At 37.0% G+C, this 26,464-nt stretch overlaps 1 protein-coding gene across 1 annotated transcript in view; it reads left to right on the forward strand.

Annotated features, from left to right (window-relative positions):
• The window catches only part of Tll1 (tolloid like 1), a 188,255-nt gene that overhangs the window by 77,439 nt on the left and 84,352 nt on the right, over positions 1-26,464 (forward strand). Inside the window, exons 2-6 of the mRNA XM_032919237.1 lie at positions 7,395-7,505; positions 10,900-10,980; positions 12,868-13,020; positions 13,504-13,621; positions 25,896-26,074. Coding sequence (XP_032775128.1) covers positions 7,395-7,505; positions 10,900-10,980; positions 12,868-13,020; positions 13,504-13,621; positions 25,896-26,074 — 642 coding nt within the window. The remainder of the gene's footprint in view (positions 1-7,394; positions 7,506-10,899; positions 10,981-12,867; positions 13,021-13,503; positions 13,622-25,895; positions 26,075-26,464) is intronic.

The following is a 26,464-nucleotide window of genomic DNA, read 5'->3' on the forward strand; positions in this document are numbered from 1 at the left end:
ATAAAAAATAAAGTTAGTTTACTCTATCAAAAAAATTTCTAGATAATTGGGACAAAGGGTGCAAATGATAAGAAGTCCAAAGTCATTTTTGGCTAAATTGGGGGGTGGGGGCTGTCAAGACTACATTACCATTACTCCGCCGCAAAGGAACAACAACAACAACAAAAAATCAGATAATTGTTTTGCCTATTGGGAGTTTATATAAAATTTCATTTATATATAAGGGAAAAACTTGTTCAGAGCCTACAAAATGCTGACAGGAAATTCTCTTCTAACACTGTGTTAAAACATGTATTGAATCTTTTTCTGAAACTTACTTTTCCTTTGCCATTTGCAGAGTGGTTGTCTATGATGTAACAACAGTTGACTTAGAAATGTTACTGATGCCCCTGTCTGAATTTCCATTAGGTTTTCATTGTGAGTTGAAACAGTCTTGTTAGTTCCTTATATGATGTCATCCTTTCTCTCTCTAAATCTAATATGAAAAACAGCTGGAAGTTTAAACAGACTTGGAGAGTGGGAGGACACAGGTACTCTTGGCTATCCTCAGAGCTTGGAGCTTTCCCTATAAGTCCCAAGTATCTCAAGGTGACCAACTTCTAGAACAGTCATACATTATGTAGGTCTGTAAGTATGGTAGTTAGAAGAACAGAGTACATGTTCAAATATATTTCCTAATACATATTGCCAGAATAAAAATGGCAGATGTCTTGAGATCATATTCAATATTATACTTCTTTACGACACTTTCTATTAAATGAATTTAATGCACATTTTGGTTAAATAGCTAGTATTTTTGTATAAGGCAAATTTGTCAAGTAAGCATCAGATGAGGCTCACGTTTTTACAAAGCATCTACCCAACCTGTATTATATTTGAATTTCTATATTTGTTTGATTTTGTGTGTGGGGGGTGTGCTTGCACACATAAGAACATGTGCACATGTGCGGCAAAGGACAATATTAGGTGGCATCATTCTTTGGAGCTGCCTATCTTGTTCTATTGAGACATGGTTTCTTACTGGTCTAGAACTTGGCAAGATGAGCTAGGTCAACTTGCAAACTATGCCCTATGACCTTCTGTCCCTCCCTGCCTCTAACCACCCAGCGTCGACATTTCAAGTGTGCGCTACCATGCCTGGCTCTTTCCATTGGTTTCTGGATCCAACTCCTATTTCTCATGCCAGTGTAGGTGCAGCAAGCACTTTATGAACTGTGCTGTCTCTTCAGCTCCCAAGTTTCAGATTTAATATACCGGAAGTGTCTTTTTATATTTCTTTGGCAGTAAGGACTGAGGGCTTTGCCATGGCTCAGTGGATTGACGAGAGAGAAAGAGAACGCACATTTCTAATAGGTAAAGAATTTGGAAATGTTAATTTCAAGGAATGATAAACGGGGACTCATGAGATGGCTCAGTAGAGGCGCTTGCTGCCAAGCCTGTGGTTCTAACCAGAACTTGCAAGCTGCAAGGAAAAACCCAATTCTTATATTATTTTTATTTTTAAAACGTAGTTATTTGAGAATTTTTATGAAATGGTTTTTGCTCATATTCATCTTTCTCCTAACCCTTCCCAGATCCACCTCTTATGTCCCCACACACCCAGCTTTGTCTTCCGTTTGTGTTTTTAACCCATTAAGTCCAACTTGTGTTAGCATCCTTTGGGATATGTTGCCATGTGATGGAATTTATTTGGCCTACAAGGGTATGCAACTTTAAAGAGAACTGGCCCCCTCTGACTCCAAGGCTATAAATCGCCCGCAGCTTGTTAGTAGGGTAGGCCATCCTGTCCACTGCCCCTCTCCATGCTGAGACTTTTGTCTTGAAAATATTCTTGCAAGTTGATTTTTAACCTCCACACGTGCTTTGAAACACATGCCGGGTCTCCCTCAAACAAATGATAAATAAATGTGAAAAAGATAAGTGTTTTTGAAGGTAGATATATTTAACTTGATTTAAATATTATACAGTGCATATCTAGAGCAACATGCAGGGCTATCCCATTAATAGGTACAGAATAGTGCATGAGTGTTAGTTAAAAATAATCATATTTTTTTATAAAAAGGAATAAAAGGGAGAAGCAGGCACTCCCTGCTGTGATTAGTATTTTCAAATTTAGATTGAGAGGTCTAGATTTGATGATCAAAACCATTCCTATGGAGTTCGGTGACTCTGTCTATTGTTGATGGAAGTACCCTGAAGCAAGACATAGAGGGAGAAGAGACACCTGATTGGCACATTTGGGAAGAGGGGTTCCTGAGAGAAGGGTTTTCTCCCTTGGTCCAACAGACTCTCCTTGTCTATCATATACTCTGCTTGCAAGTATAATGGCAACCAGGCATAAGTTCTGGTACTGGGGTCAACCTAATAACTATACTGACTTCTTTAGGGCTATTCAGTGTGTCTTTGGGTAAGGCCATCATCTTTGCCATTGGTGTGAACTTTATAACAATGTATTGTGAACCTTTCTCCAGGAAAAAAATAAGTAGTTTCTCTGTTTATAAACCTGTACATATTTTATACTGATTAAAAAAACATATTCAGTACTACAAACTTTAATCCTCCTTAATGCTACCCATTGGATCTACCATCAGTACTAGAAGGTAAAGTAAACAGGCAATGAAGCAGACAAAATATCCATTTCTTTTGGTTGAAGCATTTTAAAATATGATTATTTATTATTTATTTATCCTCTCCCTGTCCTTCCTCCCAGAAAACCTCTGTTCATGAAACCCCCTCTTTCCAAATGTATGTGTCGGGGTGGGGGTGCTGTATGTATGTTATGGTATGTATGTATGTATGTATGTATGTATGTATGTATGTATGTGTTTGTACACGAGACTCCCAAAGCATGCATTTATATGTCAGAATATAATTGAATGAGTGGATTGATTTTCTCCTTCCACCATGCAGAACTTAAGGATTAACCTCAGGGTATCAGGTATGGTTGCAAGAACCTTTACAAACTATCTTAATGATCTCATATCTAAGAATGTGTAATTAAACATTTTGTTAGGTCTATAGTTTTTGTGTGGCTCAAGACACCTTACCGAGAATATGTGGAGAGTCATAGTTCAGATTGTGTAGTCTCACCATACATTATTTTATAAAGTACATTTATTCTGTGTACCATAACAGAATCACTGCAAGCGTCTTGATCTTTCCTAACGGCCGATTTTGTTGTACATTGAAGACAAGTGACTTTTAGGTGAAAAACGAAACCTTGTGATTTTGCATGTAGTTTCATAATTGCCCTTTCAACATTTAGTTCTGGCTTACTAGTTAGCTCCAGCTTCCTTTGGACCACAGGAATCCCAACAGAATTGCAGACTGAGAGGAAATTCTGTAATTCCACTTGGATACTTACTCCATAGTGTCATCCCGTAGAGCAGCTCCCCAGGTTCCTTTGAGCATTAATCTTGTCACTGTCAAATCACTGCATTAATTATGATTGATACTTTTGCTCCTTAGTTTTCATTGTTGTAAAATCAAGATCACATGGTCAAAATAGAGAAAAGGAAATGAAAAAATTTCCAAAGTAGAATCTGGAAGCTCGTGTATTTCTTTGCCACTAAATATTGGATCTATAACAGATTCTGTGAAAAGTAAATAGACCATACAATTTGTCATAGTCTAGCTTGATGGACCAAGGCAGAGAATATTTTATCATACAGAAAACAACACTTAGATATAACTAGAGATACAGAGAGAAAACCCAAAATTGTATGCAATATAAGAAATGGGACATTTTAATGCCAACCAAACAGAGCTTCCAGAGACTAAGCCACTACCCAAAGACTATACATGGACTGACCCTGGGCTCCAACTGCATAGGTAGCAATGAATAGCCTAGTAAGATCACCAGTGGAAGGGGAAGCCCTTGGTCCTGCCAAGGCTGGATCCCCAGTGAACGAGATTCTTGTGGGGAGGCGGGAAACGGGGGGAGGATTGGGAGGGGAACACCCATATAGATGGGAGTGAGAGGGGTTAGGGTGTTGTTGGCATGAGGCATTTTAAAAGTAAAGAGTGCATCATTGTGTGTGTGTGTGTGTGTGTGTGTGTGTGTGTGTGTGTGTGTGTGTGTGATTGTACTGTGTTGTGTGTTGTTACTGTTGATGTTGTTGTTCTTAGCATGCATTTGAAGATGTGTTGGTTTAATATGCATCCTGACAAGACATACATGAGTTATCTCTCACAACTTTCAAGGAAGTACTTAGTGTTTTCCTGGACCACTTGGTTTCTGAAGCAACTAGAACTGTTTGCTAAGCTGCATCTGAAGCTACGAGTTAGGACAAAGTATAAATAAATTGTTTTATATTCTCCAGAATGGTTATGACTTTAGTTAAGTGTCATCTGGCATGACCCCTCATGCTGCTCCTCTTCCTCTTCCTCTTCCTCTTCCTTTTTTTCTTCTTGTTCTCCCTCACCACCTTCTCCTCTTTATGATCCTCTTCTGCTTCTAATTGGTTTTCTTTTGTAACTGTCTTATCCTTGCCTTGTTGGTTGTGTTTGGTGTACACAGGAACATCAGGACATTTGCGCCTACCTCATGAAATGCCATATAAGAAAATAAAAATCCAAAACATGCTCAGATTTTAACCTACTGAAACTTGATAGATTAGAGCTTTACTACATTTTACTACAGTTTTACTCTGAACTGCCAACACGTCAATAGGTACAGAGCTTTGCGGTTGTACTCAGCCACTCTGAATATTTATTCTTACAGAATTAACATTAGTAATATTACAGGATTAAAATTAGTAATATTAAAGATGATGACAGTGATAACTGGAAGTTTATTAAGTGCAGAGATCTGAGGTTCATTTCCAGACACACTGAGTCCCGGCCTTTTATTTTAAGCAAATTCTTTGATTCTTGAGCAAAGTTAGAGAGTCCCTGATTTAGGCTCTCCAGTTGTCTACAATACTCCAGCATTGAGGGAGAGGTGGAGTGTCTCTGTTTGCTTGTGGTCACACCTATTACTCAGAGACATACACATAATAATAGTGTTTTTGAAAATTAGAAATTTGAACATACCTGAAAACCTTGAATGTGAAATTTATTTTAATGAAAACCAATTATGATTCTTTCGTTGTGACTGAAAAATAACGAAGTTAGATTTTCTCTTTCATGGGATGAGTTAATTTAGGGGTGTGGTACAGTGTGGAAGATGTTGCCTTTTCTGCAGCATATGTATGAAGTGGGATCCACTTTGAGTCTGGATTTAATTTGGGCCATCAAGGCTCTCAGTGTTATACACTGTTCTCTCTCTCTGACTTTGTTTCCATGATCAAAGTGATGATAAGCCTCTCTCTACACCTGTTAGATTGCCATTCTATTGACAGAGTTCAACCTTGGCGAGGGTACTATTGAGAAGGGAATTTTAAGTTTTTTTTTTAAAAAACTTTTTATTAGATATATTTCTTTACTTACATTTCAAATGTTATTCCCCTTCCCCATTTCCTATCCATAAGTCCCCATCCCGTCTCCTCCCCTCCCCCTCTCCCATATGGGTATTCCCCCCATACATACATCCCCCTTACTGTCCCCCATATTCCCCTGCACAGGGGGGGCAACCTTGGCAAGACCAAGGGCTTCCCCTTCTACTGGTGCCCCAACAAGGCTATTCTCTGCTACATATGCAGTGGGAGCCCTGGTTCAGTCCATGTATAGTCTTTTGGTAGTGGTTTAGTCCCTGGAAGCTCTGGTTGATTGGCATTGTTGTTCTTATACGGTTGCAAGCTCCTTCAGCCTTTTCAATACTTCCTCTAATTCCCCCCCAGAGGGGTCCTGTTCTCAGTTCAGTGGTTTGCTGCTAGCATTGACCTCTGTATTGGACATGCTCTGGATGTGTCTCTCAGACTTTCCATACTCTGAACCAATATTGTACATTGAACTAGTTCTGTTTTCTTCTCGTCTTTATTTGACATCAGTCTGACCCTCTCATCTCCTCTCAGTTTTGTATGGGGACCCAACCTTTTTAGGCAATTAAATTAATTATATAATATGACCAGCCTTTGATGAAAGCCCAAACAGTTCATGACCTTTAAGACTAGAGTTTAAATTTGGTAAAGTTCACTACTTTCCTAAAACTAGTTCTTTATAGTGATGGAATTCATAAAGGTAAAAATTACAATCCAACACATGATAGAAAATTGAAAAGGATAGTTTTCAATAAGTCATCATAAATTTTTTTTCTTTCACTTTTTTGTTTTACAGAAGGAGATCTGAATTTAATTTAAACAAAGAGAATATTTGTAAACCAGTATTAAAAAGAAAAGAGAGTTAAAGAACAAGAAAAATAATCTTGAAAATTCTAGGGATTTCTGAGTTTACTTTATCATGATAAATTCATTTTATCTAGCTCTCTGAAGTCAGTGTACTGTGGCATCCTTTGCTACAAAGTACTCACCAGGCTTAGTTTGAATTTGACCAAGGCAGAAATTTCATTATTACATTCTTATTTATCATCTCAAACAATAAATTTGTATGCTATTTTTAATTGATATGGCTTATATCATTGTTTTATAGATCTCTGCTTCTTCAAGTAGCATAAAGCCCTGGATAAAACCTGTTTGTTTTAGGTTGTGGAATGATTTTGAGGTTCCTAAAATGAAAAACCATTAAAACTATTAAAAGTCATTAAAAATGAACACCATAGCACCCAGTGGTTGCTTAAATAAATTACCTAACAAAACCTACTTAGAACTTCGGTTTCTTAATTGTGTGTGCATTTCTAGATACCCAGAATCAAGTTGGTCTTTAAACATATACCAGAAGCACACACAACTTGCTGACTGAGTGGCTGACCCAGAACAGCCTTCCTAGTTTGGAGTGCATCTTGCTGAATTGAGTCCTCACACTACATGGTTTCCTGGTTACTGCTTCCACCTGTTGGTGAAAGACTTGCACAGGTCCACAGGCATCTACAGAAAATTCATGTCAGATCTTCCCCAGTTTTCAGACTATCTCCCAGTACCAGCTTCTCCATGTACCCTGCAGACCAGCTCATTTGAGCAAAATAATTTTTTCCATTCTGTAAAAATGTCAAAGCTTTGGCTGGGAACACGTATTTATACTGTGAGAAATCTAATTGACTCAGGTAAGATTAACTTAAACATGTGCTCTTTAAAAAATAACCAAGGTTCATTTTTCATTATGTTCATGTGTGTGGGGGTGAGGGGAGTAATGTGCAGTGGCCTTACAGCTGGAAATACAGGTGCTCCTGGGGCACCTGAGGTAGGTACTGGAAGAGAATGCAGGTCCTTTGCAAGAGCAGCGTGTGCTCGAAAGCTTTGAGCCAGCGCCCCCCACTTTATAATGTCTTATAAGTAATTTTATTTGCATTGATTCTATTCCAAAATTTTTAACATTTTAATTTCACTTCTTGGTTTTAGCTGTGTTTTGGGGTGACATCGCCTTAGACGATGAAGACTTAAATATCTTCCAAATAGACAGGACAATTGACCTGACTCAGGGCCCCTTTGGAAAACTTGGACATATCACAGGTATGGCTGACTATTTGAACACATTTGTAATACTTTTGGAGGAAATATAATTGAAATTCTGTGGATGTGCCCATGGAAGTAAGGTTAAAGTTTAGGCTTCAATCATAGTCTTATTCAATGACCATGCCGTCACTTGCTCTATGCTTGCCTTGGCACCAATAATTTTTATCAAAGACCTTGAGCTGATTTCAATCTTAGTTGTTTTGAACGCTTTTGAATTATGCCTGTATGAAACCCCAGAGGTTTAAATATTTTGTATAATCTCTTAGTAAGATTTTTATTAGGAAGGAGATTGGAAGACTAAAAGACTATATTGTTTTTTAGTTTTTATCTGATAAATACTTATTTATTGTGAGATCTATTAATATTATATTAATACTTAGTTATATAAATATACTCGTATGAATTAAATATACTTACATTTATAAAAGTATGCTTATTATATAAATATTTATAGATAACATTTATTGTAACATAAATATATTATTTCTTATGAAAGTGTATCATGCAGCCAGGCTAGCTTTGAACTTGATATATAGGCCGAGCTAGACTCCAACTTCCTATCTTCTTAGCTTCACCTCTCAAGTGCTGTTATGATCATATGCTGCTATTCCAGGCATTGAAACTTCATTTTATCTTATTCAATTCTTCCCTTTGCTAGTTCTCCTTTTCTTATCCTGTGTAATATTAAATATATGTAATTCCTCTCTGCTGTGTTATCAGACAAGTCTGCCAAAGTGTGAAGGCTCTTTTCTGTGCATCAATGTTACTTTGTCTAACTTATTCATTTTAGTAACCTTTTTATTTCAGCAAATTTCAAACCTAGGGAAAAGTTATATGATAGTGCAAAGAGTGTCAGTGGAATAATTCCTAAATGAAGCAGATGTGAAGAGTTTGAAGAGTTCTCTCTCTCTCTCTCTCTCTCTCTCTCTCTCTCTCTCTCTCTCTGTGTGTGTGTGTGTGTGTGTGTGTGTGTGAGAGAGAGAGAGAGAGAGAGAGAGAATGTATGTGTAGATGCACATATGCACATGTGTGAAGACATTTTGAAATTAATTACAGAAAATATGTATAAAATGCAATATCACATTTCAGTATTATATGTTTTAGCAAGCAGTTTCTAAAATAAGGGTATTGACTCATGGAGTTAAAATACCATTTATAACAGCTAAGAAATGTCTTTGTCATGAGGAATGCTGAAGGGATTCAGTAAAAAATTATATTCTTTGTCCTTTGTTACATAGTGACAATGTTTCCTGAAGCCTGGACAGTGTGTGTACATATACAAATGTTAACACATTGATAATATATTGATTATACATACATACATACACACACACACATATATATATATATATATACATATATATATATACACATACATACATGTATGTTAGTATATCTTGAAAACTATTTGTGATTGGCATATGTATATCTGCCGTGCTGTGCATGAACAGCTAATGGCCACAGAATTCTCTCTGGGAACTCAGAAGTTCAAAGGCATCAATTTTCTCTAAGCTCCCTCGCACACACATAAAGATACAGGTTTCCTATGCATGACAAATGGATAAATGACAAAGGGACATTTTCCCATGCACTTAGTCCAAGTTGTTCCTCCCCCTGTGCCCTCCCTGTTGGTTCGGCATGGAATTTAGACAGCACCTTTGTCTGCAGTATGCTTCTTTCTCCAGCATTTGTCGGACAGTTTATTCTGGGCAATAACAAACTGACACTGCCCAGCCAACCACTGTGCTTGTTAAACAGCATTTTAAGGTTTGATTAAAGCTCCCTTTGCTGAAAGTGTTATTTAGGTCATCGCTTCTGTCACACTTCCCACAGTTTTGGAGCCATTGATTATCTGTGATTAGAAAAAAATGACACTATCATTTAATGTTGTTTCATATACAGTTAGGCTTTGAGAAAACATAGAGGGGGAAATGATATCTTCTTAAATATGTAGAATAGGAAATATACAATGATATTATAAACACTGCAAATGCATGGTTGAAAAGCACACAGATAGAAAAGCTTATAACTCTCTCTGGGTGAGTTTCAGATAATTTAAGTGTCTGGTATTTTATGATTTTTCAATGTCTTCCTCTTTCCCGTTAATTTATTTTTCTCTTCTCCTAATTGTAAAATGCATGACTTATATTTACAAATAAATAAACTCTTACAAATTATTGATTTGTGTATTTCCATTGTGTTCAAGAACATGTGACAATATTCAAAACTTAATGAATTACCTGTGTCAAGTTTTATTTCCTTTCTTCTAAATATTATTCAATAATTGCTAAAATGTTCTTCCAAACATGACTGCCTTTAATAGGCTTAGAACACTGCCTTTCAGGTCTATGATTTTATCCTTAGAACTCAATACTGGCCAAGATATTTCTTCTTTTTCCTAAGGAGACCTCGAAGAGCTCCTTAGACATGCACTTCAGTCCCACTTAATATAAATAAAGTTTTCATCTAATGGTCATTTCAAACATTTACAGTCCACACTTTAAAAGGATTTCAAGTAGCTGGTTAGGAATCAGTACGTTTTAGTATGACCTCATCGCTCTGAAATGTCCGATGGAAAAATTTCAAAAATTTTTCTCAAGATGCACAGCATAAATGTGACCATGTAATGCAAACAATTAAGCAGACTGCTTGCCCATTCTCCCACCAGTTTACCTTATAAGGTCATTTGACTTCTGTTTAAGAGGTTAGATTTCTTTATTCCTCTCCTCTTTTTTTTCTTATGTTCTAAAACATTCTTTAACACTTTTTAATTTTTTTAAATCTTTCAAACTACATATTGTAAAGCAACATATTTTTACAGTTAAACGTCCATTGGAGTATTCACAGTGTGACTTCTTTCCGGTTATATAATTTAGAGAAAACGATTTTCAGAATGTTGCTTAATGTATTACAAAATCTGACCTGATATTTCAGAACAACACTTGCCCTGCAGGCTTGCCCTTCTAGTGTTTTGACTCCCACTTACTGGCAAGACATCGGAATAGACTCTGTTTATGTAAAGTAGCTGGGAAGCAATCACTAGGGCTCTGTGACTTCCTGTCATTCTGAATAACACGGTTATGTGGCGACAGGTGGTGCTGAGGTCACAGAGAAGAAATGTATTTCAGATTATCAATAACTCAATTTTCACATTGTCCATATAAAGTCATTTAAATTGCTTTTTTCAGGTTTGCCTGCCTCTTTGCTTTTAGTTACTAATGTGTGTTCCTGTGCAAACCTTATCCTTAATATAGATTCATGGACATTAATTTCAAACTCGCTAATTCCACATAACAACTTGACCAAGGAGTAATCAGCAGTATTAGTATTGTTTATTTGCGAGAACCGGCAATGATACTAGACTTAATATATATGTATTTTTACTCTTTAGGTGGCTTTGGAGACCATGGCATGCCAAAGAAACGAGGGGCACTCTACCAACTTATAGACAGGATCAGAAGAATTGGCTCTGGTATAACAATGTTTAAAGTTGTAGACACTTGACTTGCTGTACAGTCAATATGATACCCATAGAAATTCAGTTAATTAAGATCAGTGTGCCACTGTTCTGTGAAGTAGGGAAAAAGATACGCTGAGAGAGTCCTTTTTCATTCGTGTTTGGTTAATTGGGATTTCATGCACTGTTTCTAGAGTTCAAGTTGGAGCAAACTGAAATGTTATTTTAGCTTAAGGTATTCCTTATATAGAATGACTTATTAGTTTATTATTGATATTTACTTCTGGTTGATTAAATTTTATACCAAAATATTTCTATAGGCTATGAATCTGCAACAATTTTTATCAAATGCAAAAGAAAAAACACACAGCAGTATTTGTTTTTAATTAACTTCTATTAACTTGAAAAAGGCAATTTCAGCATAGAAAATAGTGGAACCCAGCGTGGTGCTTCATGCTTATAATTTGTAGCACATTGGAGGTTGGGTAAGCTGGACTGCCATAAAGCTAATAGTGGTCAGAGCTACATTGTGAATATTAGGAATACAAGAGACCCTGCCTCAAAACAAACAAATAGCAAACATGTAACCAAAACAAAACTCCAACCCAAAACCATAGCTAAAACAAACCACAATCCAAGTAAAAATAAATTAAGAGCCCAGGTCCAGAGGTTAAGAGCGCTAGGCGCTAATCTGGAGAACCTCAGTTCAACTCTCAGCACCAACATTGCAGCTTACAGCTATAACTCCAGTCCCAGGGTACCTGATGCTCTCTATTGGCTTCTGTAGGTATCAGGCAGAAATGAAGTATGCAGACATACATGCTGGCAAAACACCCATATACGTGAAAAGAAATAGATTATAAAACAACACCAAATAACAGTAACATGTTTATGTATGAATATTTCATAAAATCTTCGTTTCATAATCAGTCCATACCCATAATATTGAATTTATCACCAATTGTAGTTTCTGAAAACATTTTTGCAAAGTTCTGTATTTGTGTTTCGTGTCCTAATACACCTTTAGTTGATAGGTCAATAATTCAATGACCGAAGAGCTTGCTTTCCAGGAGTGATTTCTCTAATACATTTGCTCAAGGACATCGCAGAGATAGACACATTCAAGATTTTGTCCTAAGAGCTTATGCTCAGTATTTGTCACAATAACACACTTAATAACGAGGGACATCACAATGATACTGATTGATGAATGAAAAGAACACTCATGAACATTCATGAAAAGAAAACTCAGCGATGAAAATTCCAAGAATGGCAAAGAAAAGAAGACTCTTAACTCAGAGTTTACTCTGAATAGGCAGCATTTTTTTTTTTTTGTTACAAGGTTGCAGCAGCCTTTGGGTCAGGCTGATAGCTGGATATGAACACTGGAGATAGGGATGGAGACAATTTATTGTCTCAATGACCAACCGTGCTTTTCTTAACTATGTATTTGATGTAATGTTTATGGCTTTAGGCTGTACTATTGGAATAGCAACTTTGATTGCAACAATTAAATACGTGGCCAAAATGACTTAAAGAAATAACCTTGAATGTGATATTTTATCAGTTGTGATGAATGGCTCATGGGCTGATAAGACAGTTAGCATAAGTCAGTTTTTCAATTATATTACCCTCTTCTAGACTTCTGGTCCCTGTTGTCTTCAATGTAGAAATTCATCATGACTCATCCATAGGGCATTAGGACATGATATTGGGGCATGGAATACTTAAATATTTGCATGTATTTAATAAGCACATAAAATAACTGACATTTGTCTTTAATGTAGTTCATGAATATTTATATAAATACATATATACAACATTTTAACTTTCATCCTTAAAGAGGTATATCAATCTGACTGAGGACTTCTGTTTGACAGAATGCTTTAAATGTCACTGCAGGCTTGGAGCAAAATAACACCACGAAGGGAAAGGCACCTCTAAAATTGTCAGAGCAAAATGAGAAAAATCGAGTTCCCAGAGCTGCTACATCAAGAACGGAAAGGATATGGCCTGGGGGTGTCATCCCTTATGTCATAGGAGGAAACTTTACTGGTAAGACATTCCCAGTGAGTATGTGTGTTTGTCTGAAAAAGGAAATCTCTTACACAAGTCAAATATTTTTTATAGAGTATTACTATAGAAAATATACTGTATAATTAAACCTGCAGGAGGGGCTCAATTAATGTGGGTTGCTAATTTCAGTCATCTCTGAAATTGAAGCAAAACAGTCTTGGATTTTAGAGTGTACGGTATTGTGCTGGATTTTAAACTGGATTTTCAATTTGCTGCGGAAGGGCAGCTTCTTTTTACTAAGAGGAAAAACATGCACCCCGTTCCCAGAGTCTTGTACGCACATATTTGTAAGGCTAGTGGTCCTTAAGTGAGTGTGGATGCTGAACAATGAATTGTTTGTGGTGCTGTGAACCAGACTTGGTTGATGCCAGTGCTGGTTGTCATTGTAAACGGCCAGCCAGGATGGAGGAGCCGGCACGAAGCCTTGTAAGCCTGTTTTATTAAAGTCCTGAATTTTTCCAGGCAGCCAGAGAGCCATGTTCAAGCAGGCCATGAGACACTGGGAAAAGCACACCTGCGTGACTTTTACGGAGAGAAGCGATGAAGAAAGTTACATTGTGTTCACCTACAGGCCTTGTGGGTAAGTGGAGAATAGACTTCCCTTTTTGAAGACTGAAAGGGGAAAGCCTGTGGGTAGGATACCGTCCTTCCTGTTTGCATTGTACTTTGCCAAGAGAGAATCTGCGTTTTACATGAGAAAATTTCCTTTCAGACAAATGTATCTTATGACCACTGGGATTTTTGTTCCTTTGCAGGTCATGTTGAGTGTAATTTTAAAAACATATTAGCTCTTTCTCGAGAGTAAGAGCTCTGCCTTAGCTCCCTCAACCTTTTCCAGCTAGCTTTGTGGAGCAGCCAACCAGATCGCCCTGGCTCTGGCCTTTGTCCTGCCCACCTTGTCACCATGGATAGAAAACACCAGACAGCCTTAATATTTTAAAACTAGCCAGATAACTCAATGCCTGGGTGAAGAATATCCTGCCCCCTCCTTCTTGGCCTTGGTCCATGGCGGAGGCTACAAACTGCAGGTACCCTGAGACCTACGGGTCTGCCACTTCCTCCGCTCTGGCCAGCCCTGTCTCCACCCTCTCGACCCCTTCCTTCTGGGACCTGGAAGTCCCATCTTTTTCCTTTCTCCCAATGATTAGCTTCTGCCTCCTTTATTGACAAAGTCAAGAACCAATTAGGGAATCAGTAACTACCCTACAGGGTTTTTCTCTTGCTCCAGCAGTTTTTCTAGGGCTTGCCTGTCTGTATCCAGTCTCCCTTGGAAGGCTAAGCAGTCTGTTTTCTAGTAGTTACCCACCATGTTATTTGGACTCTGCTGTCCTGTATTGGTACTCAGGTTCTCCTCCACAGCACCACAGACCTTTAGGGCCAACTACCTGCTCTCCTGTCTTAATCCATCAAACTGTGGTCATGAGAACTGTCTTCCAAACAAACTGGTTCGCACAAGATTTCAGAGTTTCTAAGAGTCTTTGATGTTTTCTCGTACCATTATGTCGTCCAAATGTGCTTAAAAGATAGCAGATATTTTCTTAAAAATGATTTTAGGAAAATAAAAAATAAAAAAAGAGGGTTTGACATTTAAAGAGAAATGTGTGGTGATTCAGGAGGAGTTGTGGAGGGAGGTAGGAGATAAATAGGATCAATGCATATATTAGAGTTAGCAAAGTATTATATTAGAATAGATAATAATTTTAGGGAGTTGGCAAGGTGTCCCAGAGAGTGAATGTGCTTGCAATCAGATCCGATTGCCTAAGTGATCTATAAACTTCACATGGTATAAGCAGAGAATAGACTCCCACTAGTTGTCTTCACATTTCTTCCCGTGTATCAAGTCATGTGTATTACCTCCCACACAAAATGAATAAAAAATGTAAACATTTTTCAATGAAAAAATTCTTTAAATACTGAGATTATATTTCAGTAGATGCTTCTACAGCAGAGGGCCAATGGCCATAATTGCTATTCAGCTATTTGAGTGTGTTTTCTAAACTTATTTGAAAGGAAGACTGCCACTCTCTACTTTAGAAGTGAATATTCACTTATACCCAAGTGTGACCATGTAAGTGTGACCATGAAAGACAATCCAACTTCCTCAAGAAGCATCGGGAACTTAGAGCAATGGCCAGATACGCATTTCTGCCTTCATATCTCTCCCCAAAATACATAATACTGCAAGCTACAGTAGCAACCGTCCAAATAGTGTCAAACATATTCAAAGTCATTTTATTTGCAGATATGCCTCACTGGTCCATGGAAGTCACTGCTCTTCCAGAGGACCCGAGTTCGGTTCCTAGCAACACATCAGGGCTACCTGTAACTCCAGTTTCCAGGGAACCCAATGCTGTGGTCTCTGTGAGCACCTGTCCTCACGTTCACACCCGCAACCCCACACACATATATTAAACAGCAATTAAAAACTTTAAAAAAGTCCTCTTATGGAATCCCTCAAACTTCTTTGCTGTACTTGGAATTCATTTACATTTCTGTCTGGAAATCTGATTAAATGTAGCTCGACTTGTCTTCTAGTGTTACTTGGTGTTGGTTCTGTCTGTTTTCTGTTCCCTGTCATCAGAAGGCACATATGGTCGGACTTTGTCATTTTTAATGGTCAGTAGAGAGATGCTCTGGTAGCTGGACCCAACTTCCACAAACATCCACAGCATTAAAAAATGTTGGTTTTACTTTTTCTGTCTTTTTAGCTTAGAAGTATCTTTTTATTGAACAAAAGAAGAATGACTATGGTCAATGATCGTTACATCACATCCGTACATCTAGGTATTTTTTTCATGTAATTTTTAAATAATTGAAATAGGATTTTTTCTTACAATATTAAGGTTTTCCCATTCCTATACTCCTCTCAGATCCTCATACTTCACCTATCAACCAGATCCACACCTTTTCTGCTCTCTCTCTCTCTCTCTTTCTCTCTCTCTCATTAGAAGACAGTCGTCTACAAAACAGTGAGAAATATCTGTTTAATATTAGGCTCTTAACCAAAAATGCTGACCTGATAATCTTGTTATTTCATTTCTTTTGAACTTATTTCCTGAAGATCTTTTAGACACAAGAGCTGCTCTAACTGCTACAATTACCTAAGTAGTCTGTGTTCACATATTGAAGGGAAAATAGTTACTTCATTGATTTGGAGAAGAAACACTTTGCCCGGAGAAGAAACACTTTGCCCTACAATCCTGCCCTGGTTCCTGCTCAAGGGAAGCACACATAATCTCAGGGTGGGGCATGGGAAGAGCCTCACCACATCATGTTCACTTTCCTTCTAGTTTTTCTAGATGATTTAACTTTACAATATAATGGATTTCAATCTTTGTCTGACCTGAAAGGCATTAAGAAAGCTCCAGATATTTTAATATAGTACTATAAAATATTATCCATTGTTTAATAATTAAGCACTATTTCCTTCAAATTACCCTAATTTTGTCTGTTAATTTTCAGTTAAATTTGAAATACGTTCTAGTTCTTATATCTGTTTAATATTTTAAACATCCAGATCTCCTAGCTTTCTTCTGATTATCTAATTTTAACAATCCCAGCCCCGTTTATACATTTCTCGATACATAATATATTTGAATTCAAACATCTTTTATCTTTCCCACTCTTAACTTTTGTAAAACGTAGCTGTATTTTTGTTTTAGTACAGGGATATTTATAATCTTTTTGTTTTCTTTAACATTTCTCCATTCACTTTCATCCTCCCACATCAGTTTTTCCCATTCACCATCTTTTCCATTTTATTAGTTCAAATTTTAAATGACTTTATGAGGTAGTTGGTGTGTTTAGAATGTAAGAGAAGAAAGATTGAACAATATGAAAAGTGGTATTTCTCAACAGGAGAGCGTTCATTCCTACGTCAGAGCAGACAGTGGATCATGGAGAAGTCAAACGGTATATAACAAACAAGACCTTCTGGCAATGGGGTCTATCCTGAGATGTAGTTAACACGCACTGAGGTTCTGTTAAAGATGGTTAAGGTTTCCTCTGCCAGTGGGTATCAAGTGGACATAGCTTCTTGGTTAAGGGTGGGAGCCTGCATCTTCTTCCTGTCACACAAGATGATTTTAAGGATATGTTTGTGGACTTTTGTCTCTGGTTGCTTGGGTTTTGGTTTTTTTGTTTGATGGTTTGTTTGTTTGTTTGTTTTTTTGCCTCTTGGTCTTCTGTTTATTCATTTTTGTAGTTTCTGTGTTTCTTTCTTTGCTGTTGTTTTTGCTTCTGTCTGTTTTAAAGAAAGGAAGAACAAGCTGAGAGGAACCAAGGGAGAGGAAAACATCAAAATATAATCTATGGACATTTGTTTCCATTAGAAAGGGGAGTGGTGGGCAGATAGTTAAAGATAGATCCTCCTAAAGATGTCACAGGAGAGGTCTGGGCAAATGGGTTCAAACTAGGTCAGGCTCCCATTTTGTTTAGGATCTGTTGCTAGAGATGGCCAGGAACTCATGCATGAAAACATATTGGCCCCTGTATATGTGTAGAGTCATCGCTATTTGTCAATTAAAAAATTAAGAGCTGGTAATGTCTCTCAGTTACAATTCACTTGCTTTGCTTGATAAAGGCTCTGGTTTGATTCATAACAGTACAAAATTAGCAAATATGGAAATAAAGTTCAATTAAGTAACCAATGATCTTTACATGAAGTAAAGTGCAACACTGTTACCATATTCTTTCTTCCATGGTATGGTCCCCAAGGATTCGTGTTTGAGATACTCACAGTGAGGTTGCCCTCCATCCATGATAGTCACGGTTACCTAACTTCCGTTTGCTCATGTGTCTGTCTTGGTAAAAGATGAGTGCACATGACTTTGGTGTCTCTCATGGCCCCCCATGCATTCTTTTATATGTAGGTGCTCAGTATTTCTTAAAAGAATTTTGCAAACAGCCAAACAATGAAATTATTTATCATTTACATCAAAATAAATTAAAAAGTTATAGCTTACCTACAAATAATTAAAACTCACCTGCACTCCTAAAAATCAGTTTTTGTATATAAAATTGTTTTGCTTAATTTTAAGATTGTAATTTAACTACATTTCTCCATTTCATTTCCTTCTAAACTCTCCCATATATCTTTCTTCACATGCCTTCAAATTCATAGCCTCTTTTTTCATATATATATATATGAATATATATCCCTATTTATTCCATATGTAACTGTATGGAAACCATACTTTTGAGTGTTAAGTATAAATATATTTGTCATTGTTACAGTGTTAATGTTGCCTATTGGTGATTTGGGGACACCATTTAACATTTTGTCATGGGCCTTATATTATTTATTGCAGTAGTAGTAATGACACTTTGCAATAGAAATAACTCAATGCTTTTTATCCCTTTAGTTATTTTAAACTTTACCCAGAACTAACAATATAGTTATGTCATCATTTTTGTTGATATAACGCTACATGTAAGTATAAAAATTAATCTGGCCTTGAAAAGGTCTTGGAATTTGGGTCACATGAAACATTTCGGACCTGCTAGAATACAGCAAGTTAAACGTTCATCACTCCGTCTGGAGTTCAACGTTAGTTATTTATGTCTGAAGCATTTAGGCATGGAACACATAACATTTAATTACTTATATGACTCTATAGCATGTGGCATGCCTGTACCATCGGGCAATTGTGATACCATTTCTTTTTACATATAAATGTATTTATTTTATGTACATTGATGTTTTGGCTGTGTGTATGTTTGCACCCTGTGTGTGCCTGGTACCTGCAGAAGCCAAAAGGGGACATTGGATCCTTTGGAGCTGGACATACAGTCAACTCTGAGTACCCTATGGGTGATGAGACTCGAACCCAGACCCTCTGGGATAGCAGCCAGTGTACTGAATCACTAACTCTTCTCTTTAAGCCCCATCAGTTCTATTTCTGATGTCCATACAGTAATCAAACACATTTTGTTTTTTAACACCCTGTCAATAAAGCAACTTGTAACTTTTATAATTTCTGAAGCTAGAAACTGAATTTAAAAGGAGAGTCTCCTCCACACACTCAGGGAGAACTACTGAATAGTTGGATGAAGCTTTAAGGAACTCTAGGACAGTAGTTCTTAACCTGTCAGTCACGACTCATCTGGAGGTCGCATATCCAATACCCTGACACCAGCATGTATGTCACAATTCATGACAGTGGTAAAGAAAATAATTTTATGGTTGGGGATCGGTCACCACACCATGAGAAACTGTATTAAAAGTTTGCAGCATTAGGAAGGTTGCAAAACTCTGTTCTATTTTTTTGTCTTATTTTGCTAAGGAAGCTTTGTTTCATGCCAACTGATGGTGGGGAATAATGAAATGTAATAAATAAAATAATGAAATGTAATCAAACAATAGAAATAAAATAATAAATAAATATTAAAAGATGTTAGATTATTTAGCTATAATGAGGTTCATAGTTTTAGATTATAGCTATTCACAAAGTTTTACCAGAATGTATGTTTTTATAAAGAAATGTTATCCTCGATCCATTTTCAATAGAATTTATAATTTAATCTGACTTCCCTATTGAAAGAAATTAAGATGAAAAATCTATATTTTCTATGAATGATTGTTAACAGTAGTAGTAATTATTATAAGAATATTATCAATAAAATATGATTTATTTTAGTGAAAATTATTTGATTTGTTTTTATGAGAGATTTATGTCATCAAATTTGTTACTTTAGTCTACTGCCCCTTATCTCTATTACTTCTGTTGTTTTGTCAGCTTCCTCAGCAACATTTTCCTACTTAATACTCTTTAATATTTTATTTTTAAAAAAGCTAACAATTTAATTTTTTATCAGTCTTCTAGGGTTTTGTTTTAATATTTGGATTTAGTCTGTTTGACATAAGCTATCCGTGAAATTGTCCTGTGTTTATTTCATGTGTACACCATTCTGTGACTCATTCATACTATTTTGGGGGACTATAACATTGAACAGAAGGTGTTTTCTTTCTGCCAGAGAATTTCAGTTAAAAGATGTTGCTAGCCAAGATGCTTGTATGCAAACAACAGAGACAAGTTAATTTAATAAAAATTAATTTAATAGAAGTTTTTTGGATAGTATTTTATTTTTTAAATTTATTCATTTATTTTTACACTCCAGATTTCTTCCCCTCCAAGTCCATTCTCCCCCACAGTTCCACATCCCACACCTCCTACCCTCAGTGTCTCCACAAGGATGTACCCACCCTACCCACCCCACCAGACCTCTAAATTTTCTGGGGCCTCCAGTCTCTGGAGGGTTGGGTGTGTCTTCTCTGACTGAACCCAGACCCAGGAGTCCTCTGATGTATATATGTTGGAGACCTCATCTCAGCTGCTGTATGCTGCCTAGTTGGTGATCCAGTGTCTGAGAGATCTCGGGGATCTCTCAGTGTTAATTGAGACTGCTGGTCCACCTACAGGGTTGCCCTCCTCCTCAGCTCCTTCCAGCTTCTCCCTAATTCAACCAGAGAGGTCAGCAGTTTCTGTCCATTGGTTGGGTGCACATGTCTGTATCTGACTCTTACAGCTGCTTGTTGGGTCTTTTGGAGGGCAGTCATGATAGTTCCCTTTTTGTAAATGCCCCATAGCCTCAGTAATGGTGTCAGGTCTGGGGGCCTCCCCTTGAGCTGGATCCCACTTTAGGCCTGTCACTGGACCTTCTTTTCCTCAGGATCTTTTCCATTTCCAACCCTGCATTTCTTATGGGTCAGAGCTTTGTGGGATAGCAACCCCATCCCTCACTTAATGCCCTCTCATTCTGCTGAAGGTGGGTTCAATAAGTTCACTCTCCCCACTGTATGCTTGCCCCATGCTAAATAAAAATTAGAGAACCAGGTTGAGGAGTGAAGGCCAAAAGAGTCCCCTTATCCATTGCTGTACCTGCTTTTGCCACTGGAGTCTTATCTCTCCTTTCTGACTTATAGGACTTAATTTCTCATGAAGTATTTATGGAGACTACGACATTTATGAGATTCTATTTTGTGAGCTAGAACTGGAGTAATGAACAGGTGGGGGTCCTGTCTCCTAAAATGCTTATATTCTAGAAAATACAGAACAGAAAAAAAAATAACCAGAAAAATAACACAACACTTTCTTAGAGGAAAGATAAACTGAGAAGATTCAAGGTCAAATATTTGGGAAGACTTGAAAAGGGGATGGAAGAGAGCTATGTGGGTATTTTGGAGGTTCAGATTTCTGCTGTGATAGACAGTAAAAGATAGTGAGGCATGAGTTTACTTCATGTTCAAGGCAAAACAGGGCAGTGATAACAGTGGGCAGTGATAACATGACTAGTGGTGAGAGATGAGTATATGTAGTAATATTTATGGCTGTGAATATAATTTCAAAATTTAGACAGCAAGATTTTGTCATCTCCATGAATGCATGCCATCAAACCTAAGGGTCTGAGACTCTATCTCAGACCCTTAGAGCAACAAATGCTTGTTACTAACACATGGTCATCTAAGTCCTTTGTGCATTCTAAATGACAGCCACATGGTCAGCCATGCGTCTACTCTTCCATGTTTTCCCCAGAGATGACAGTTTTGGCTACTGTGCTTTTGTTCAGAGCAAGCCTTTTAACCAACCCAGCATTAGTGGGGCAGGGACTTGTCATCATCAGTCAGAGATGGGAAGTGAGTATTTTTGAGCATTGACATGATTTACCACAGATTTGCTGAATAATGGCATAATATTACATGATATTTAAAAACGATCATGATGTTAAGAAACATACTGTGATAGTGAGGTAAGAAAGAAACAGAGAAAAATTTAGTGGACCATCCAACACTCCACATGACAAATGATAGGCCCTTAGAAAACGGCACTCACATTGCGTTCCATGAGAAGGACTCTGGGCATAGCTTAAAGATATAGCCAACAGGACTGACTACTGGGAAAAAAGGGAGGCTTGAGGATTTCTGGTTGTACTTGAACTGAGAAAGCTGAAGGAAGATTAAGGTTACCATTAATTTTCACTAAGACGAGCTAATTAGAGTATGGGGAGGTGATTTATTTACTTATTGTTACCTTTATTGAGAATGAAACTGGGGAGATGTTCAGTGAGATATTCTTCGTGGACGTAGAGAAGCTAAGGAAGTTGGCTAGATATTTGAGTAGGCTCTTCAATATGTAGTATCCTCCTTGAGTACATTGCCCTGGATGCTTGTTCTATGTCAGTGAATTAAAGAGGTAAAACCCTGGCCCTCATGTATCCTAAAGTGGGACACTTGAACTTCTGTGTCTTGAGACATTTTAGAAATAGCAAATAGCTAAAGAATCAAGTCCTCTTAATGAAGAAAATATGATTAAATAAAATAATTGGAAGTAATTTTTGAAAGTAAAAGCAATCCTAAGTTATGGAGTTATGGATCTCTAGAGAAAACTTTAATGGTGTTTTGATCAGTAAACTTTAAATGAAAGCCCAGAATAGGAGATTTAGATTGCTTTTTATAATTTAAGGCAAAATAAAATTTTCTTATATGTGAATCCTGTGTGTGTGTGTGTGTGTGTGTGTGTGTGAGAGAGAGAGAGAGAGAGAGAGAGAGAAAGAGAGAGAGATCAGATTGACCTTTGATATATCACAGTATAAAAATAACAATTAAATTAGAATGAAACATCAAGAATCAAGTAGAAGAAAATGGCATCAAACTTGATTTTGCCAGAAACTAAGACAGTGTTTTGATTAAACCGTGCATTTTTAACCCCATGTCACCTTGTGAACACATGCCTGACATTTTTATAAGCATATACATAATGGACCTAAATGTCTAGGATCTCCTGTACTTAAGACTTTAGTTAGTCAAGGATCAAAGTACCACATTTGTTTTATTTCCCAGAGCCATTGAAAATAATAGCTCTATGAAGTAGGCACTGTAAAATCCGTTTTTCCTTTCCACTATGAAATCCATCTTATTATGGGAAATTACTCTGGGTTCAATTTTGCCAAGAAGGGTGTTTGAGGATTAAATAAATAGCTTTTCTATGACCCAGAATTCCTTTTGCAAAGTGCTGTGTTCTTTGAATATAACCAGCTAGAATGAGTCAACATGGGTAGTTTAATTGCTATATAATCATCAGATATTTCTGTCTACTTACTGTTGCTTTAAAATAGCAAACATTTTAGCTTAACTCTCCAAAATTTACAAAAGTAATCCTTTTTCAAAATCAAGTAATTTTTGAATATGGAAGAAATTATGTTTTTGTATGTAGTAAGTACTTGTGTGTGAATTTTATGTATTGTGTATAAAATATATGTAGGGGGAAAAGAGAATATTTGTTAATTGTCACTCTTTCTCCATGAGTTACCAAAGACTTCTGTTACTGATGTATTAACCTTAATTAGTTGACATAACACTCACAAATAATGAGTATCAATTAACATCTCAAGTTAACATAGCATGAGTTAGAACTCATAGATATAGATATCTAAAGACTGCAAAATTAAGTTGGGAAGAATAAGGAAGGTGTGATATGAGAATTTATATTTGTGGAAAATCAGCAAGACTATCAAATTGACAAAAGTGAAATCCCTTCCCATCATTTGAGCAAATAATTTACTGTATTTAAAAATAATAAACAAAAAAGGCCTTTGACATTGTCTAATGCCCTGTTATTCCCAACAGGTTTTAAAAACCAACTATGGGCTGCTGTCTTTTGATGTTGAGGAAGATAGTCCAAGAATATTTACATGTGATCTGTAATTATTAGTGCTTCAGATGAACTTTATTTGTACTCATTACTTCAACCATTATAACAGTTAAAATTTACTTTAAAATAGATACCTTCTGTGTGTTTGCTCTTGTAAGTTTATACATGATTCTGTCACATACCCTCACACATGTGCATGGATGACATTCCTAAATGAATACATGGAAACAATATTTAAATGAAAAAACATCAAGTATGTACAAGTGTCGATAAATTTAAGACAACATGCAGTAAGTTGTTCTTGAGTGCTTAGCATTCCGTCTGACCGTTTATGGGCCTCCTTGAGTAGGTGTAATGAATATTGCACTCTAACATTTAGTGACTGGTCAATACACGGATTTTATGACATCCTAACAATATTTGCAAGCCTGATTGTCTCAGTTAGAGCTTTATTGCTGTCAAAAGACAACCTGACTCTTACAAAGGCAAACATTTAACTGGGGCTGGGTTACAGTTTCAGTGGTTCAGTCCATGCAGGCAGACAGGATGCTGGAGAAAGGGCTGAGAGTTCTACATCTTGATCCAAAGGCAGGCTGCCATGAGGAGGGTGTCTTCCACAGGGAACCAAGAAGAAGCTCTCTTCTACCCTGGGTGGAGCTTGTGAATAGGAACCCTCAAAGCCTACCTACACAGTGACACACTTCCTCTAACAAGGCTACAACTCCTCCAATAAGACTGCACATCCTAGTAGTGCTATGTTCCATGGGCCAAGCGTATTCAAACCAACACACTATGAACTGGTGGTTCTTCTTAGTGAGTTCTCACAGGTTACGCAGTGCTCTGTCACAGCACCATAGCCTGGGTATCTAATGCACTGTGAACTTTGTGAATTCTAAGTATGGCGAGGACAGTTCTTGGATGTTAAATGACTGTGTTCATGCTGCATTCTTACAAGGTGGAAAGGTTGAAGGTAGCTTTCTAGGTCAACTTCCAAAAGGTCTCTGACCTTATTAATGAGGAATCTGCACTCATGATCAATTAATTTTCAAAACCCCACTTTAAATAATTTCATCAGGGTTTTATTGTGACATATGAATTTTGAGAAGGCATTGAGATAGAAACTCTTTATCTAGTTAACTACTAACCATAGGTAATTCACCTTCAGTTAGCTTTTGTAATATTATCATGTTTATTTGTGGTTGCATGTGTGTATTAATCTGTGTAGATACTGATGCTATGGCACATATGTAGAAAGATAAGAGAACAACTTTCTGGACTGAGTCCTCTTTCCTTCTATTACATAGATCATGAGAATTAAACACATGTGTCTTCTTTATCTTTTCAGCCATCTTGTCAGGCCCCTCTATTAATTTTTTCTGCTTTAGTTTGTATGAATGTGTGTATCTGTGTGCATATGGGGGGTCTGGATTCATATTGGGACTGTCTTCGATGTGCCTCTCAAACAAACCACTGATTGACCCATATGGTTAATCTGTAACTCTATCCAGACTGCTCTAGTAATTAGCCTGGGCTATGACCTTAGAGGCTGAGATTTTAAGACATTCCAAGCCTATCTATATGTCTATGGGTCTGATGATCTAACCTCTGGTTCTAATATCATCAGTGGTAGTCACTCAACCCATGAGATACTGCCCTATCCCCTTAATTAACTTTTAAAAAGCACTATTATTATTATTTAGAACTAATCCTTTGGTAAGAAGATTAATTTATATGCAATTATCCAATGTTTTCTCACAGATGGATATTTTTTCTTTTTCTTAAAAGGATAAAAGCAATTTTTAACATAAAAGAAATGTAGTATTAGATTATTGGTGACTAACCACACTGATAGTCACTGATACTGATAGAACCATGTAGTGATTCTTGAAGCAGATATTGAGGGTTGAATGTACCTTTCAAAAGCACATTATATGCCATCGTTACCCCAACTGTCTCAAATCAAACTTCTGAACATATCTGAAAATAAGGCACAATATTATGTTCTAATAGAAAGACGATTGTCAAACATTTAATTAATGAGAAACTTTTAACATACATGAACTTAAAACTCCTTAATGAAAGGCTGTTCTGACTGCGGATATGTTGTGGTGTACAGGTGATCACTATGGTTTCTAAAAGTTCCGTGCTGTCACGTCCAGCTGTCTTCTCTCCTTAAGTTCTTTCTGTGGTGTCCACTTTTTATAGATGCTGCTCCTATGTTGGTCGGCGGGGGAATGGCCCTCAGGCCATCTCTATTGGCAAGAACTGTGACAAGTTTGGAATTGTTGTTCATGAACTGGGCCACGTGATAGGCTTCTGGCATGAGCATACCCGCCCAGACCGAGATAACCACGTCACCATCATAAGAGAGAACATCCAGCCAGGTGAGACCGGTTGGAACCTGCAAACTTGCATTTCTAAGCCATACAACTTTTTTTTCAATGTAGTAAACAACATTTTACTCTGTTAAAAATAGCCATTCCTAAGCTTTCTTTACTAAGAGGTAGTTATTTTATTTTAAATATCTGTGCTCTTCATGAATAGGCATGAGCTCTTGAGCAATAAGCTGACAAGATTTAATAATTTTAATAAACCATTTTTATTCTTAGTTCTTTGATTTATGCTATGTAGACTAAGATTTGCTGTTATATACTGTAGCTACAGGAATCAGTCTCGGGTCGGGTATAATTTGTAATTATATTTCTTCACTAATTGCAATATAATTTATGGTTAAAATCTAATTTTCTCGTATAGTCTTATGAGTTGTACTACAC

Source organism: Rattus rattus, chromosome 13 (genome assembly GCF_011064425.1).
Source record: "Rattus rattus isolate New Zealand chromosome 13, Rrattus_CSIRO_v1, whole genome shotgun sequence".
Classification (NCBI taxonomy): domain Eukaryota; kingdom Metazoa; phylum Chordata; class Mammalia; order Rodentia; family Muridae; genus Rattus; species Rattus rattus.